The 15,308-nt window shown below is 39.7% G+C and overlaps 1 protein-coding gene across 3 annotated transcripts in view; it reads right to left on the bottom strand.

The window, feature by feature from the left end:
- Positions 1 to 15,308, bottom strand: part of LOC127452092 (myocardin-related transcription factor B-like) — a 59,539-nt gene that overhangs the window by 40,016 nt on the left and 4,215 nt on the right. For all 3 annotated transcript variants that reach the window (XM_051717272.1, XM_051717275.1, XM_051717273.1), the window contains exons 2-3: positions 10,062 to 10,145; positions 1,742 to 1,984 (exon numbers count right to left, since the gene is read on the bottom strand). In XM_051717272.1, the coding sequence (XP_051573232.1) occupies positions 1,742 to 1,895 (154 nt within the window). In that variant the 5' untranslated portion in view covers positions 1,896 to 1,984; positions 10,062 to 10,145. The remainder of the gene's footprint in view (positions 1 to 1,741; positions 1,985 to 10,061; positions 10,146 to 15,308) is intronic.

The raw sequence follows: 15,308 nt of genomic DNA, 5'->3' as shown, positions 1-15,308 counted from the left end.
ACAGTGGTCTCCGAGACCCCAAACATAACTAACGTAACATTTTTCATGGATGATATTTGATGCATGTTATCAAGTTTGAAATATTGTGTTCTGCATCAGACAATCAACTATTAAAAACACTACTCATATAAGAAACATTTATTTTCCTTTGTGCATTGGCCTGCTGTGGGCAACGCTGAATTGTCCTGTACTTTCCAGCTGGATCTCTCACCAAATATCGCAGTTAAAATTGAGTCCACTGAGAGGTGCTGTGGATGTGTGACGTTGAGTTGCTGGATGCTGGAAGGAGAAATTATGCCATCTTTGTGTGCTTTTAAGCAAAGCCAAGTGTGGCAATACTTGTAATATTTTGATTCTTATTTAATTTTACTCTATTGGTATTCAGGTCTTGTTGAAGTAATGCATTCCAAAGGACCATTATCTGTTTTTATGGTGGAAAGGAAATGCGAAGCAGTACGAGAAACTTGGAAGCTTATCAGAATGGTATGTGGGTTAAATATATGAACAGGGGCAGAGCGCATTTTATAAAAAGCCAACTTTCAACACTTGTTTTCTAAATAAAATTGTGTGAAATTATAAAAAATGTGATAGTCTTTATGTAGACTTGTGTAGACATTCTGTGTGCAGTACCTAAATGCCAATTGTATTGGTTTCCAAGTCAGATCCAGTTGAGTGCAAATGTTTTTTTACTGTTATTTAAAAAAGTGTTTTTTTTTTTTTTTAATTCAAATTTTTCATTTAATTTTTCCCCCAAAAGAAAAGCATAGTTTGTTAAAGTTAGCTTATTTTGAAACCATTCTTGGTAATGTTTGTAAATAAAACTAAATCTAAAATTTCACGTATGTGTCATACATTATATTTTAAACTGACATTTTAATTTACGAGCAATCGATTATTCGTTTTTGTGGGTTAGTGTACTCTGCTACAAAATTACTCAAAATTGTCCATCCCTAGAATCATCCTGATACTTAATGGAATAGTTAATGCAATAAAAAAAACACAAGTTTTCGTGTGAATATGTGAGCCATTGTGAATGAGCTTCTATCATGAATTAATGAAGAATGACTCAAATACCGGATTTTTCAGATGCCTTGGAATATGAAGCTGAATGGACTTTCTGGTCCTTTTTTAAGCTTCAAAGTGAGGCACTATCCATTGCCATTGTACTGAAAGGACGGAGATCTTCATTAAAGATCTCCTTTTGTGTTCCGCAGAAGAAAGAAAGTCATATGGGTGACTAAATGATGACAGAATTTTCTTTTGTGGGTGAAAAATTCCTTTTTTAAAGTATATTTTTCAAGCTATTACAGTGGCATTACGGTCTCTCAAACCCCAAACAGAACATGAAGGTGATTCAATACCATACTTCAGAACTGTAAAGTTCCAGCCACGACAATAGCAGCAACATGAGTGCGATATAAGACTCCTCTATATCAGAGACTTCCAGCAATTGTATTTGACACAAAATCTATCACATTAGTTTACCAGTTGTGCACCCTAACATGAGCCAAGAACACTTTGGATAAGACTTAAAGGGAGCGCCTAAGCCATGATTATATGTTGGCTTTCACTTGCAATTCCTGTGTAATTCCCCACATCTTACCACAAACAAATTTCTCAACAGTCTGGCAGGCCTTATTTTCTCAGTGTCAAATCGGGCGGTAGTGTAATGGATGATGAGGAAATAGGAGCCTGGGAGCAGAGTAGTGGCCTAAGGGCATGACCAAATGTGCTCACTTACCATTCTTGCGCTCTTTAATGGGTGGAAGGCTCTGAGCCGGCAGCAGAGACAGTTCCTCCAAGTCATGGGTCACCGCTTCACTCCGTGGGCTCGGCACGAGGACCCCCAGTGTAACAAAGTCCCCCTCCATTCCCAGACTCTCTTGGGGCTCCATATCTCCTCAGGCGTGGGGAGAGGCGAAGGTCTCTACCTGGAAACTACCACGGCTAGCGGGCGGAACTGGTGGGAACCACGGACTGCAGTCTGCCAGAAAGAAACAAAAGGCTTTCAAGTTTTTAGAATTTAATAATAATAATAATAATTATTAAGACTGCAAACGGAGCTGAAATTTGATGTTGTTGGGTTGTGGTGACAAACCTAATTAACTTGTAAGTGGATTGATTGTTAAAGAGAGCATTCACCCATATATTAACTTCTGCATTATTTAATCAAGCTCATTTTGTTCCAAACTCATATCACTTTCTTCCGTGGAAGAGATAGGCTTTTTGTGTTCCATGGAAGAAAGAGTCATATGGTTTTGGAATAACATGAGGGTGAGTAAATGACAAAAGTTTCATTTGTGGGTGAACTATCCCCTTTAATAAACTTCAAAAAGGCCAAAAATGCAGCTCAGCAGCTCATGTACCGGCAACTCAATTTGTACTTTTATATTCCGAACAAATTATGCGATAAACCCACAAGAAAAGGATGAAAGCAGGAGACGCAAGACATGCTCTTATTTTACAGAACTTCCTCTAAATAGCTTAAGAGAAATGTGACCTGTCAACCCCCACAAACCATTTACCATATACTCCCATGTATTTAATCAAATAAGTTTGATGGTCCTCCCGGTAAACCCTATAAAAAACAACTCTTAAATCCTTATGGCTGATGTTTAAAAAGTGCATATTCTATAAGACTTGCTGTGGCTGCAATCCAAGACAAGGTATATGGGAGTATATGCAGGCAGCAAGTCTGGGCCAGCTGTTTAATGTGTTATTCTGACAGATGCTCTCTGTGCAATGCGATCTACATCGTGGTAGGCCGAGAGTCCACAAAGGACAAGGATGTTTTTTTAGATCTACTCAGTCTAATTTAGCAATGTACTGCACTAGAAAAAATATACCTTAACATATTTCAAAGCTCAGACATAGAGATTTATGAAACAACATTTTAAATTACAGTGGGTCTTCATAAAGTACAAGACACACAAGATTCAAAACTTGTCGCTTCCTAAATTTATGACCAACATATAAGAAATATACATATTCACTGATGAGCCAAAACATTATGACCACTCACAGGTGAAGCGAATAACGTTGATCATCTCCTAACAAGGCCACATGTCAAGGTCTGGGTAGATTAGATGGTACAATCAGTTCTTGTAGTCAGCGTGTTGAATGAAGGAGAAATGGGCAGGAGTAAAGACCTGAGTGACTTTGACAGGGGCCAAATTGTTATGGCCAGATGACTGGGTCAGAGCATCTCTGAAATGGCAAGGTTTGTGGGGTGCTCCCAGTCAGCAGTGGTGAGTATCTACTGACAGTGGTACGAGGAGGGACAAACCACAAACTGGTGACAGGGTGTTGGGTGCCCAAGGCTCATCGATGTGCGAGGGAAACAAAGGCTATCTCGTCTGGTCTGAACTGACAGAAGGTTTACTGTTGCACAAGTTACAGAACATTTTAATGATGGTTACGGGAGCAACGTGTCACAACACACAGTGCATCACAGCCTGCTGCGTATGGGGCTGCGTAGCCACAGATGACCCCTGTTCACCGTCGAAAAGGCCTACAATGGGCAGGCAAGTGTCAGAACTGGACCTTGGAGCAGTGGAAGGTCACCTGGTCTGATGAGTCCTGTTTTCTTTTACATTACATGGACGGCTATGTACGTGTGCGTCATTTTTCTGGGGAAGCGATGGCACCAAAATGCACTGTCGGAAGACAACAAGCCGGTGGAGGGAGTGTGATGCTCTGGGCAATGTTCTGCTGGGAAACCCTGGGTCCAGCCATTCATGTGGATGTCAATTTGACATGTGCCACCTACCTTAACATCATTGCAGACCAAGTACACCCCTTCGTGGCAATGGCATTCCCTAATGGCAGTGGCCCCTTTCAGCAGGATAATGCGCCCTGTCACACTGCACACATTGTTTGGAAATGGTAAAGGAACATGATGAAGAGTTCAAGGTGTTTCCCTGGCCTCCAAATTCCCCAGATTTTAATCCGGTTGAGCAGCTGTGGGATGTGCTGGACCAACAAGTCCGATCCATGGCGGCTCCACCTCACAAAATACAGGACTTGAAGGATCTGCTGCTAATGTCTTGGTGCCAGATCCCACAGGACACCTTGAAGGGTCTTGTAGAGTCCATGCCTTGGTGGGTCTGTGCTGTTTTGGTGGCACACGGAGGACCAATGGCATATTAGGTAGGTGGTCATAATGTTTTGGCTCATCTGTGCATATATGTAGTTTTTATAAGGTGGTGTAGTAGTCCAATCAAATAGGAAGATTTCTTCTCTTATAGCTTAGGTTCCACTTACCCTTAAGGTTTATAATTAAAAGCTAAGATAACACTTGCCTGTTGGGTGAAGATTCTTCTTTACAATTCAGTCCAGTGTATTAAAAAAAAATAAAGAAAAAACCTGCTAAGCCGCAGTGCCAGTTTGGTTCCATTAATCACTCTTCTATGACTTTACAATGTAATTAAATATTACTTTAAAGAAATTTCATTGGCTGTTCTTTTGTCTATCAGTGTGGAACTTTTGTATTTCTATCATTTTCAAGTTACGATTTCAAGGCTAAAAGAGCTACAACTTTCCAGCAAACACACTGACTCAATTTTCTACATACAGTGGCCGCACAAAGTATTTAAACACTAAAGCTACACATACAAATGTATGAATGCTATTGCAATGGGTAAAATAATATCAAACCAAGTGGCATTTATTTTAAAGAATGATAGCACAAGCAAACAGAAGTTTATTAGTTCAAACTTACTGGAACACAATCATAGTTAATGTGCAGAACTACACCTGTGGTTTCTCTGCTCAGACACCCGAGTGAACTTGAGGTGAACTGACTTCTTATAGCCATTAAAAAATTACATTGGAAAAGATTAAAGCTTGTGTGTATTTTTTTTTATTCAGCTTTAAAAACATTTCAAATCAACCATATGAATTACCCATTAGCAATTTATTCTTTAACCAATCATAATACTGTACGAAACCAAGCTGTCTAATAGGATCGCTAAGTACTGTTATTATCTACTACAAAGCATTGTGAGACAAGTAACTGTTTTTGTATTCAGAGGAGGACTTGCTTTACTGATGTCCCAACCAACACCCACCATCTTCTCATGGTGATATTCTCTATGGGGGCTTGAGTTCTGCAGGGTTTATGGTGAGAACATGCACAAGCCTATCCCTATGGGCCCATGTTTCTGTTCTGAAGTAATGCGTCTCACAACCACCTAAAAGTACTTATGGGTTGGCGTTAACTTGGCACAAGTGTTCAAAACATCCCCAGCCTACTATGTTGATTTCTGGAGAAGTCTATGTTCCGCATTACTATCGCTATATAAGTTCTTATGACATTTTTATAATGATGAAGATGTAGAGGACTTCAGAGGCATGGCTTGCAAAAGACAACCTCAATTAATTAAAACTCTGCATTGTTACAAGGTCATATTTTGGTTAGTAGTCTAGTTGGCAAAAAACATCTCTGGTAACACATGTAACTTCGGTTCCCTGAGATGAAGGACATTACTGTAAGCACTATGGGGATTGTCCTTCTACACGACCTTGTTGAAACCCTTATACAATCACGCCAATCCTTTGTTTGGCAAAGGTGTCTGAGCCCCGCCCCTGTAGGCGTGCAGTTGGCCTATATAAGCGGGTGCTCAGTCACCATTTCTTCAGATTTTTCTGAAGAGTGGGTCACTCGTATTATGAAACTCTGAAGTAGTAGTGCAGCCAGCTTTCGCAATGTCTCATTCCCTTCATCTCAGGGAACCGAGGTTACATGTGTAACGTGACATTGCACTCCCAGAGTTATAACAATAAAGAGAGACATTCATAAGGAGACACAGGCCACAGGACAATGACTTATAAGTCATATTAAAGTGTATATGAATAGTCCCACATGGCAGATGCCAGACAGAAATGAATGTAGTCTGGTATCTATATGAATCATATAAATATACACAGTATGGTTAATTAACCCTCTCACAACATAGTTGGAAAAGTATGTTTTATTTCTTATGGGAGTGCTTTTGACTTTTAAAGGGGCAGTTCAGCAGCATATAATTAGGTGGCTGTGTTGATTATAGTTAGTAGCCCACCCGTAATAAGTGCTTGGGCTCACCCGCTTGAAATGTAAGAAGCGCTCTATAGAGTAGGGATGCACCGATCCGATACTTGGATCGGTATTGGCTCCGATACCGACGTTTTTAAATGGATCGGGTATCGGTCCGACGAGCCCGATCCAAATCCGATACTGTGTGTTAGTCATGTTCGTTACTGTCAAGCTCAAAAAAATGACATAAACGAACCATTAAAACACAATTAAAGTAGTTCATATGATTCATGCATTTTATTCAAAGCCACTTGAAGACATGCGATAGCTCTGTGAATCACAAAAGGCTGTGTTTAATAAGTTAATATATAAAATGCAAGCACAGCTCCAGCGCGTTATTGAATGGCGCTGCTCTGTTTACACACACCCGTGGCTATTTTTAGCCTTCACAGCGGTGCGCAATATTTGAGCACTACTCATGAACAACATCTCAGATGTAGATGCTCAATAGTTTGGTTCACTTATATGCATTTAGAACGGCACCGGAGGTGCATTTTTAGCAGAATTTGAATAAGAAGCAAATTAAACTACTGTGAACTTGCCTACAAACAGACACACACAGGACATCCTGGAGAGTTCAGAATGTCATGATAAAAGCGTGAGGGTTTTAAAAGTTAAAAGGTGTCACGGGGAGACTCACAGATGCAGAGATATGAACTCAGTAACAGGGTTTATTGAAAAGATGATTGAAACAGTGATGTAAACATTGTGAGTAATTCCAATTGAGCAGAGTGGCAAACAGCAGGCGAGTAATATCCAGACAGGGTATAGACACGATGAACAGATAACTCACAACAGTCTTATGATACTTGCAGGAAATAATGAAGACACAGGTATGTCTGACATAGTAGAAAGGTGTGGAGTCTCAGAGATACTATCGATGAGAACAGACAAAGAGTGTGTGTGAAAGCGGGGTATATATGCAGTCCTTGATTAGCCACTAATGATATGCAGGTGCATGCAATCAGAACTCAGGGGAGAGTGAGAGCTGTGACGGCAGTGAGGAAGAAATAGAGAGAGAGAGACTGGTGGATCCATGACAAAAGGTGCACAATTGAGATATATTACTATATATTACTATTATAATATATTATTATTATTATCATTTGTTTATAAATTATAATAATATTCAAGTTGAATGGGTTCCAAAAAATAACTGTGTGATTGAAAATGGAGCTGATATCTTACAACTAAATTGAACAAAAGTCCAGATACAAGTTGAAAAAATTTAGCAAAAAAAAAAACGGCTTCCTTTCTACAGATGACTTATACTGGAATTACTGTTAATTTTGCTGCCACATTATCCAGTATACTAGTTAACAATAATGTTTTTCTTAATAAGCTATACATTTATATTCAAATAATGTGTAGTTAGAGGTTTGTGTTTCTTTACATATTAAAGAGTACACCCAGTTAGTTCCACACAATAATGTAAAGATATTCTAAACTGATTATGCAAAAAAACAACACTGGTATCGAGATTTCCGATATCAGAATAGGATCGGAAGAGAAAGTGGTATCGGTACATCCCTACTATACAGAGAGAAACTGTGAGGAGATGGACGCCACGTCCAGGCTATAAAATCTCATGAACATGTTTTGTGAGGACCATCCTGCTGCCAAATATATGTCCTGTAAGGACACACCGTTTGTCCATGCCTATGAAGAGGCCATGCTTGCATTCATGGTTGAATGCGCTTTGACACCAATAGGTCAATTTGCACCCTGTGATTCGTAAGTGAGGGCAATCGCATCAACGATCCAATGAGAGAGCCTTTGTTTGAAGACGGACATTCCTTTTCTGCATACTCCATTACAAATAAAGAGCTGATCCAACAGCCTAAACTGACGGGTGTGCTCAGCATATGTATGCAATGCCCTCACCGGGCATAACATATGCATAGATTGCTCTTCATCCGAATTAAACAGTGGACCGTCTGCACCTCGTTTATTGACCATAGCGTGGTTTTGCGCACAGCCATTTCTTTTTACAATTCGAAAGTCACGTGAACAAATGATATTGCTGTCGCTGTTGTTTACTTTAAAACTAGCAGGTTGATGTCCCGTGTCGCAAATCCAGTGACGCTGGTAGTGACGATTTACTCTGACAAATCAGTGATCTGCAGGGTTTTGACGTCACATTTAGTATCGGCTCGGCTCACTTGGAACCTCGACCGAGGTGGTCCTAAAAGAAGTATCAGGTACCGGGTACTATCCACAGTGGAAAACCCCCAAAAAGCGAGCAGAGTTGAGATGAGCTGTACCGTGCAGTAGAAAAGCCCCATTAGATACTTTATGACTAGATTATGTTTGCCTATCGAAGAGCCAGACTCCAGGGTGTGGTATGCTGAAATAGTCACTACATAAACCTTGAGCGTTGATGGGGTAAGACCAGCATCCAAATGCTCTTGAAGGAATGTCAGAATCTCAGCTATGGGGCAATTCACCAGATCTTTACTACGCAAAGAGCACCAATTTGCAAACATGCAGCATTTAAGCGCATAGAGGTGTCTCGTGGACGGTGCTCTAGCCTGTAAAATGGTGTTCATCACTGACTGAGACAATTCACAGCTCTGGCTGGGGATGCCAAATCGTGCCTTGCGCTTGAGAGAGAAGGTCTTTCTTCAGTGGTATTTCCCCATCTAGTATTTCTGTCATCTCCTGAAACCAGGACAGATTGGGCCATTTCGGCGCAATTAACAGAAATGTTTCCATGTCCACTCTGACTTCGTTGATGACAGAATGGAGGCGGCGCACCGGGGAAAATGCATACTTGCATTTTGCCGGCCATTTTGGGACATGGAGTACAAAAAGGGACAGTGGGCATTCTCCGCAGTGGCGAATAGTTCGACTTCCGCTTTGCAAAATATTTCCCAAATCCTCATCACTGTCTGAGGATGAAGTCTCCATTTCCCTGGTAATGCTCCCTGGCGTGAAAACAGATCCGCTCCGAAATTCATACGGCCTGGGACATGTGTTGCACGCAATGAGAGGAGATGACACCCACTCCATTGGAGGAGGCGTTGTGTCATGCTCATTAATTGTGGCGATCGTGTCTGCCCTGGTGATTTATGTACGCCACTACTGTTGTGTTGTCCAAACGAATCAGAATGTGGTGATTCACAATGTCGGAATGAAAAGCTCTCAAGGCTAGAAAGACAGCCAGTAGTTCTAGGTTCTTGATATGCCTCGCCCGTTTCGCACCTGTCCAGGTGCCGAAAGTCAGGCGTCCATCACAAAATTTGTTGGCTGCATCTGTGGTCACCACTTCTGAAAATGTTACACAGCATTCCACCCTGTTGGTAGAAGGCCGGTGCTGTCCATGGTGCTAGAGCAGCCAGACAGCAGCGAGTCACCGCGATGTGCATGCGCACGAGGCTCCAGGCACGAAGTGGAATGGGTCGTTTGAGCCAGTCCTGGAGAGATCTCATGTGTAACAGACCTAACAGATACTGCAACCCAGCATTCTCTGAAATGACTTCAGTGGCAATGTTTTCCCCAGTTTGAACTGAGATAGACACCGAAGAATGGTCTGTACGCACTCGTTCATGAGGTGCATGTGCATGCTCACGGAGTCGAGACAAACTCCTAAAAAGGAGATTTGCTGGCTGGGGAAAAGTGTGCTTTTCGCCCAGTTGATATTCAGACCCAGATTTTTCAGATGGCAAAGCAGCAAGTCTCTGTGTTCGCTCAGTAGTTCCTCTGATTGGGCTAGTATTAACCAATCATTGAGGTAATTAAAAAAACGCAAACTGTTCATTTCCAATGGGGTGAACGCTGCATCAATACATTTCATGAATGTGCAGGGAGCCAGAGACAGACCGACAGGAAGGACTTTGAATTGATCTGCAGTTCCCTTTTTTTTATTATTTTAATTTTTTAATTTTTGGGTGAACTATCCCTTTAAGCAAAAAAAGCTGTTCATTAAAGTTGATCAACTGTTTTACAATAAAAAATTAAAAATCAACAGATGAGTGAAATTTACCTGTCAGAAGAGAAGAGGACTGGGGAGGGGAAGGACACTCTGTGCCGCTGTGCTCCTGTTAAAGATCACTAGGTCATGGTGTCTCTGAAACACACAGGAATATGCTGACATTAAACGGTTGTTGTTGTTCTCTTTTGTTTAAACTACATACTGTAAACCTTCTCATCAGCACAGTTTTCCACAGGTGAAACCAGCACCATTCCATCCGGCTGGCAAAACAGCAAGTGAAGGGGACAAGGAAAAGAAAGGGCGGTATGCTTCTAATCAATGCAGTTGCTGTGGAAAATCTGTTTGTGTGCTGATTAATGGCTAAACAATAGCTTGACAGATATTTATGGATGTATGCCACTCCACATAAGAGGCCATCAAGAGATATGGAAAACAAGCTCATGATAGTCTGCACTCAACGCTCAAACACAGCCTCCGCAAACAAGGGAGACATTAATATTCATTAAAGCAAGACAATTATTCAGCTGGCCTCGCTCTCTTTTGCACAAATACTGTGGCTACTTTTTATCTTTATTCTCACATATCAAAAGTGGCATTCAAACAGATTTTTAAGCCAAGTGGATTTTAAATGCAACTTCCAAATAGAAATTTAGCATTAGTATCTTATACCAGAGCGTGACTACTGTGCACATTTTCCATTTCCCTTTTTGATTTGTAACTAGTAGCACCTAATAAACAAAGTAAATAGGTTTCCTAAAAATTGATGTCCTCATATGTGGACAGCGGGACTAAGTTGTGAAATTGTAACTAATACCAAGCTATAGAAAGTCAGATTTTTTTATTAAATTGTTTAATATGTTTCCAGGAGTGTTGGTTATTCATGTTTTTGAGACGTTACAGATACTACATCAGAAATTTGCATAATTAATTCTGATTCAAAGTAATGGCTAACATCATCCATTCACTTTATAATACACTGTAAAGTCTGAATCTATGTACTGATTACCATTGTCCCATGTCTGTCAAAAATGTTGAGTGGTACAAAAATCATTTGCAGCCTGAAACTGAACTTTTGATAGGAAGTTTGGATTGAATGCACTTAGTGTCTGCTGCATAGAGAGCTATAGGATGCTCCTTTGCTCCCTATTTAGTGAATGACTTAACCTTCAGTGTGCTGTTTGTCTGCACTGGTCTCAGAACAGTTTGAAATGCACCTTATTTTCATCCTAACTCCATACAAAACATTTTCAGCTTTTGGATGAACCCATTGATTCTCAATGCACAGTAAATATAGGATTTCTAAGGAAAAATAGTACTAAAGTATATATTAGTGTACATTGGGTTTATCAACGTGGCGTTCTGCGATTAACTGCTTAAACTATTTAAAACTGGCATTTCGGATGAAACTAGAGACTCTAATCTTTTGATGTAAAAACTTAATTAGGTTTACCATCAGATGTAGTCACCATCAGAAGGCAAACTCCGCTGTGGTTGGCACCATGCTGTTTTGTCACATGACTCCATAAGTCTAACTCTTTACTGACAGCCCAGAGTCTTCTTTACTAAAATCAGTCGGTTTAAACCAATTTAATTTATGCGTCGCGTACAGTGAAGCCAAAATACAATGTCCACGCATGTGTTCGCGGAGTCACATGAGGTTAAAGCTGAATTATGTAATTTCTGCACCCCCAAACGAAATTGCAAAAATAAACATAGTTTTTAAGCAGCTTTCTGAATACATGCCTTTGGTCAAACAAAGAGATTGTCCCAACCCCAGCTCATGCCATTTGTTGAGTAACATTGTTGGGGCGGGTCTAAGTGGGTCTCTCAAACAGAGCAATTTTCATAGCGCAACAGAAACAGTGTTTACAGTTTTAGAGAAAATTAACCTTTGAATGGCTTACTAATAGTTGTCATCTGCATATTAAGCTGGGATAAGAGAAAGTATTTTAACACAATACTTTAAGTCTTACGCCAGCTTCATCTAAACTGTTGCTTTTGATTTCTATGACAAATGGATAAAAATGTAATCCTAAATGTGTGGATTAAAGGATGTCATGCTTCATGGAGTTAAACAAAGCCAGGGAAGGCAAATTAAGTGACTCAGTGTGCACTGTGATCTTGTTATCTTCTGCAAAAAAAAAAAAAAAAAAAACCTGGCTGTTGAATGTCTTAACTTCAGCAGACATGCAAACCCCCTTGGTGTGCTTTCTTGTCTGCTCACATTCCCTGCTTTCAATCTTATTTAATGGAGTTTAAAGACTTTCTGCTGTTTTCTCGCTAAGGATCAGCAATAAGCCCCTCTCAGTGACACTCTGACAATTCATCTTAGTCCAGCACGATTTCTGAACCTCAAACAGAATTATGTTTTATATTTTAAAGAGGAAACTTGGGTCAAGTGGGGACATCGTTGTATTGCCAGCTGCCAGTAAACTGGACTTAGTTTGGATGGCCAATGCAAGCTCTGCCACACCTCATCTGCTGTGGATACTTTGCGTTGGGATGCATTTACACTCCACCTAGAACAGGAAGTATGAATGTGCATGACTGAGCACTCAGTGCAAACCATTTACCTCTCCCTGGGGAGACCAATTATGGCTGTAGTGTGGGGCTCATTAACACAATCACACATTACTCCATAACAATGGACTCTCAATTGTAACTGAAACTGAAACATAAATTGGTTAAATTGAAATAAAAGTGAATGGTGACTGAGGTTGTTAGTCCCTAACATCCTTTTGTGATCCATGGAAGAAAAAAATACATAAAATAAAATTGTATTTATTTATATATATATATATATATATATATATATATAAAAAAAATCACACAGGTTTGGAACAGCATGAGATTAAGTAATTGATGACAGAATTTTCATTTTTGGGTGAACTATCCCTTTAAGTCTCTAAACTAAGTACGCTACGTTGAACGGAAAATATCACAAAATGTCAATTTTTCAATTGTGTTTATTTGAGTAGTTAACAGTTGTTACAAAAAGTCCAAACACGAATCCAAATGGTGTTTGGCTGACTATATAATGGCCATATTACAACATTACTACACAATGAGAACTTCAACCCACACAAACACTTCATGACTCATCCACAGTAAACCAGAGGGGGTCAGCTGTGTTGCTAAATATAGTTGTGAGACCAGCCAGAATAAGCATCTGGAATAAAAAAGAAACCCCTCCAACGCTTTTCCATGTGTGTGCAGAGAACGCAGGCATCAGGAGTCAGCACACAAAAAACACTGTGAGACCCGCTTGAGTGAGGAAAAGGAAAGAGAGAGTGAAAATTCCTTTACCATTCCCAAAAATGACCCAACATTGCAACCAGCATTCCCAGAAAGCCTGCTAATTCCCAAGGGGCCATCCCTGAGCAGTGCACATGGCCTTTGCCCCTCCCACTTGCCCTCATCCCATTGGCCACAGCAGGACTCAGTAGGGAGTCCGAAGTGAGGAGATTGTTAAACCATAATCCAAAATAGCTTGCTATCAGCCAAATCGCCATGCTGATAGGCCATAATAGATTTAATTTTTCAATCAATCCACAAAATGATGCAGATTTGCTTAAAAGTCATGCTCAAAAATGAAATCATCCGTTTTAAAAGCTGACTTCTCTGGTTCTTCTCTAAACCATACAAATACTTCTCCAATTCTACTTCCCACTATCACAAGCACACGATTCAACCCAATAAGTGAGACATGCATTTGTTATTTGTTTTTAATAGGTTTCCATGAAACCTCAAACATTACTTCACTTTTTTTAGAACAACGGACGTATCTCAGTATGATTCATGATAGTGGGCCATTTTCATCAAGCAACAATGTGGCAAACAATGACAAAAACCTGTTGATAATTTTGAAAAATGGCCAAAGTGATGAAATAAGTGCTTTCATAGTGTTCTCTTTTATAATTGGGTAAACAGAAACATAACAACACAAGACATCAGTGACACACAGTCCTTATTCAGAGCCAACATGACAATGACTTTTAATGAAAAGGTTGTTTCAACATGATCACACTGGAAATCAACATGTTGGATCCGAATGCACCCTGAAATTGTCCCCATTCCCAGTTTGGCATCAACTCAAACAATCACCTTTCCATCTGGTGCTTTTGATAGCGCATTACTTGAGCACTCACCAAGACACAGGTTCTGATCCAATGCAAACTAGGAAGTAAACAATGGCATGCACAATTCAGAGGTTGCATTTTCACTCTAAAACTAAACTGTTACTCACTGACAGTTAGGTTTAGGGATGGGGGGGGGGGGGGTAGATTTAATAAAATATACATTCCTGTCGACTATAATATAATTTACAACTAAAAATACAATTTGCTTTTGGCGCCACTTAGTGGACATATTACCAAGAACCTCAAGCTCACACGTGCCCATACGTTCAACAACAGTTTTAGTTTTGGCCACTAGGGGCAGTGGATCAGTAATTTTAGTAAGCTACATGATTTCAGCAGCACATCTTTCGACACACTGCATTGCGATTAGTCTTGTTGTTTACTAGAATTATTTACGTGAGATACTTATGCTATACTTCATCTAAAACAGCATTTTACGAAATCTTTTATAATTATGCACACAGCTTTTATGACCTAACTTTAATTGAGAGATTACTTAGAAAATTTGTACTTTAAAAAAAACATCCGTTGCCACCCTGCAGGACCATTTAATATGAGCTACTGAATGCAAAAAGGTGAAAAACTTAAAAGAAATGTTCCAGGTTCAATATAAATTAAGCTCAAATCAACAACATTTATGACATAATGTTGATTACCACAAAACATTTCAAATAGTCTCTCCTTTTCTTAAAAACAAAAAACTAAAATCTGGGTTACAGTGAGGAACTTGCAATAGAAGTCAATGGGGGCTAATCCGTAAACATTAAAATACTCACTGTTTTAAAAGTATAGCCACAAGACATAAACAATATGTGATTTTTGTGTGATAAAATTGCTTACTAAACTTTTCTGTGTAAAGTCATAGCCAATTTTGCAACTTTGTTGCCATGATGATGTAATGTCAAGAAGAATTAATGTATGTGCATTTATAAATTTATAAGCTTCACATTTCTGCCTTTAAACCCTCCAAAAATTGGCCCCATTCACTTCCATTGTAAGTGCCTCTCTGTAAGCTAAGCTTAACTACATTTTTGTTTTGTTTTTTAAAGAAAATGAGGGATGAGTCGAAAAATTTTTTTCCTGGTAATCAACATTATGCCACAAATACTGTAGATTGAGCTTAACTTGTACTGAACCCGGAATATTCCTTTAAAGGAAT

This window comes from Myxocyprinus asiaticus, chromosome 14 (assembly GCF_019703515.2).
Source record: "Myxocyprinus asiaticus isolate MX2 ecotype Aquarium Trade chromosome 14, UBuf_Myxa_2, whole genome shotgun sequence".
NCBI classification, from domain to species: domain Eukaryota; kingdom Metazoa; phylum Chordata; class Actinopteri; order Cypriniformes; family Catostomidae; genus Myxocyprinus; species Myxocyprinus asiaticus.
This window is presented reverse-complemented; position numbering and strand designations above follow the sequence as displayed.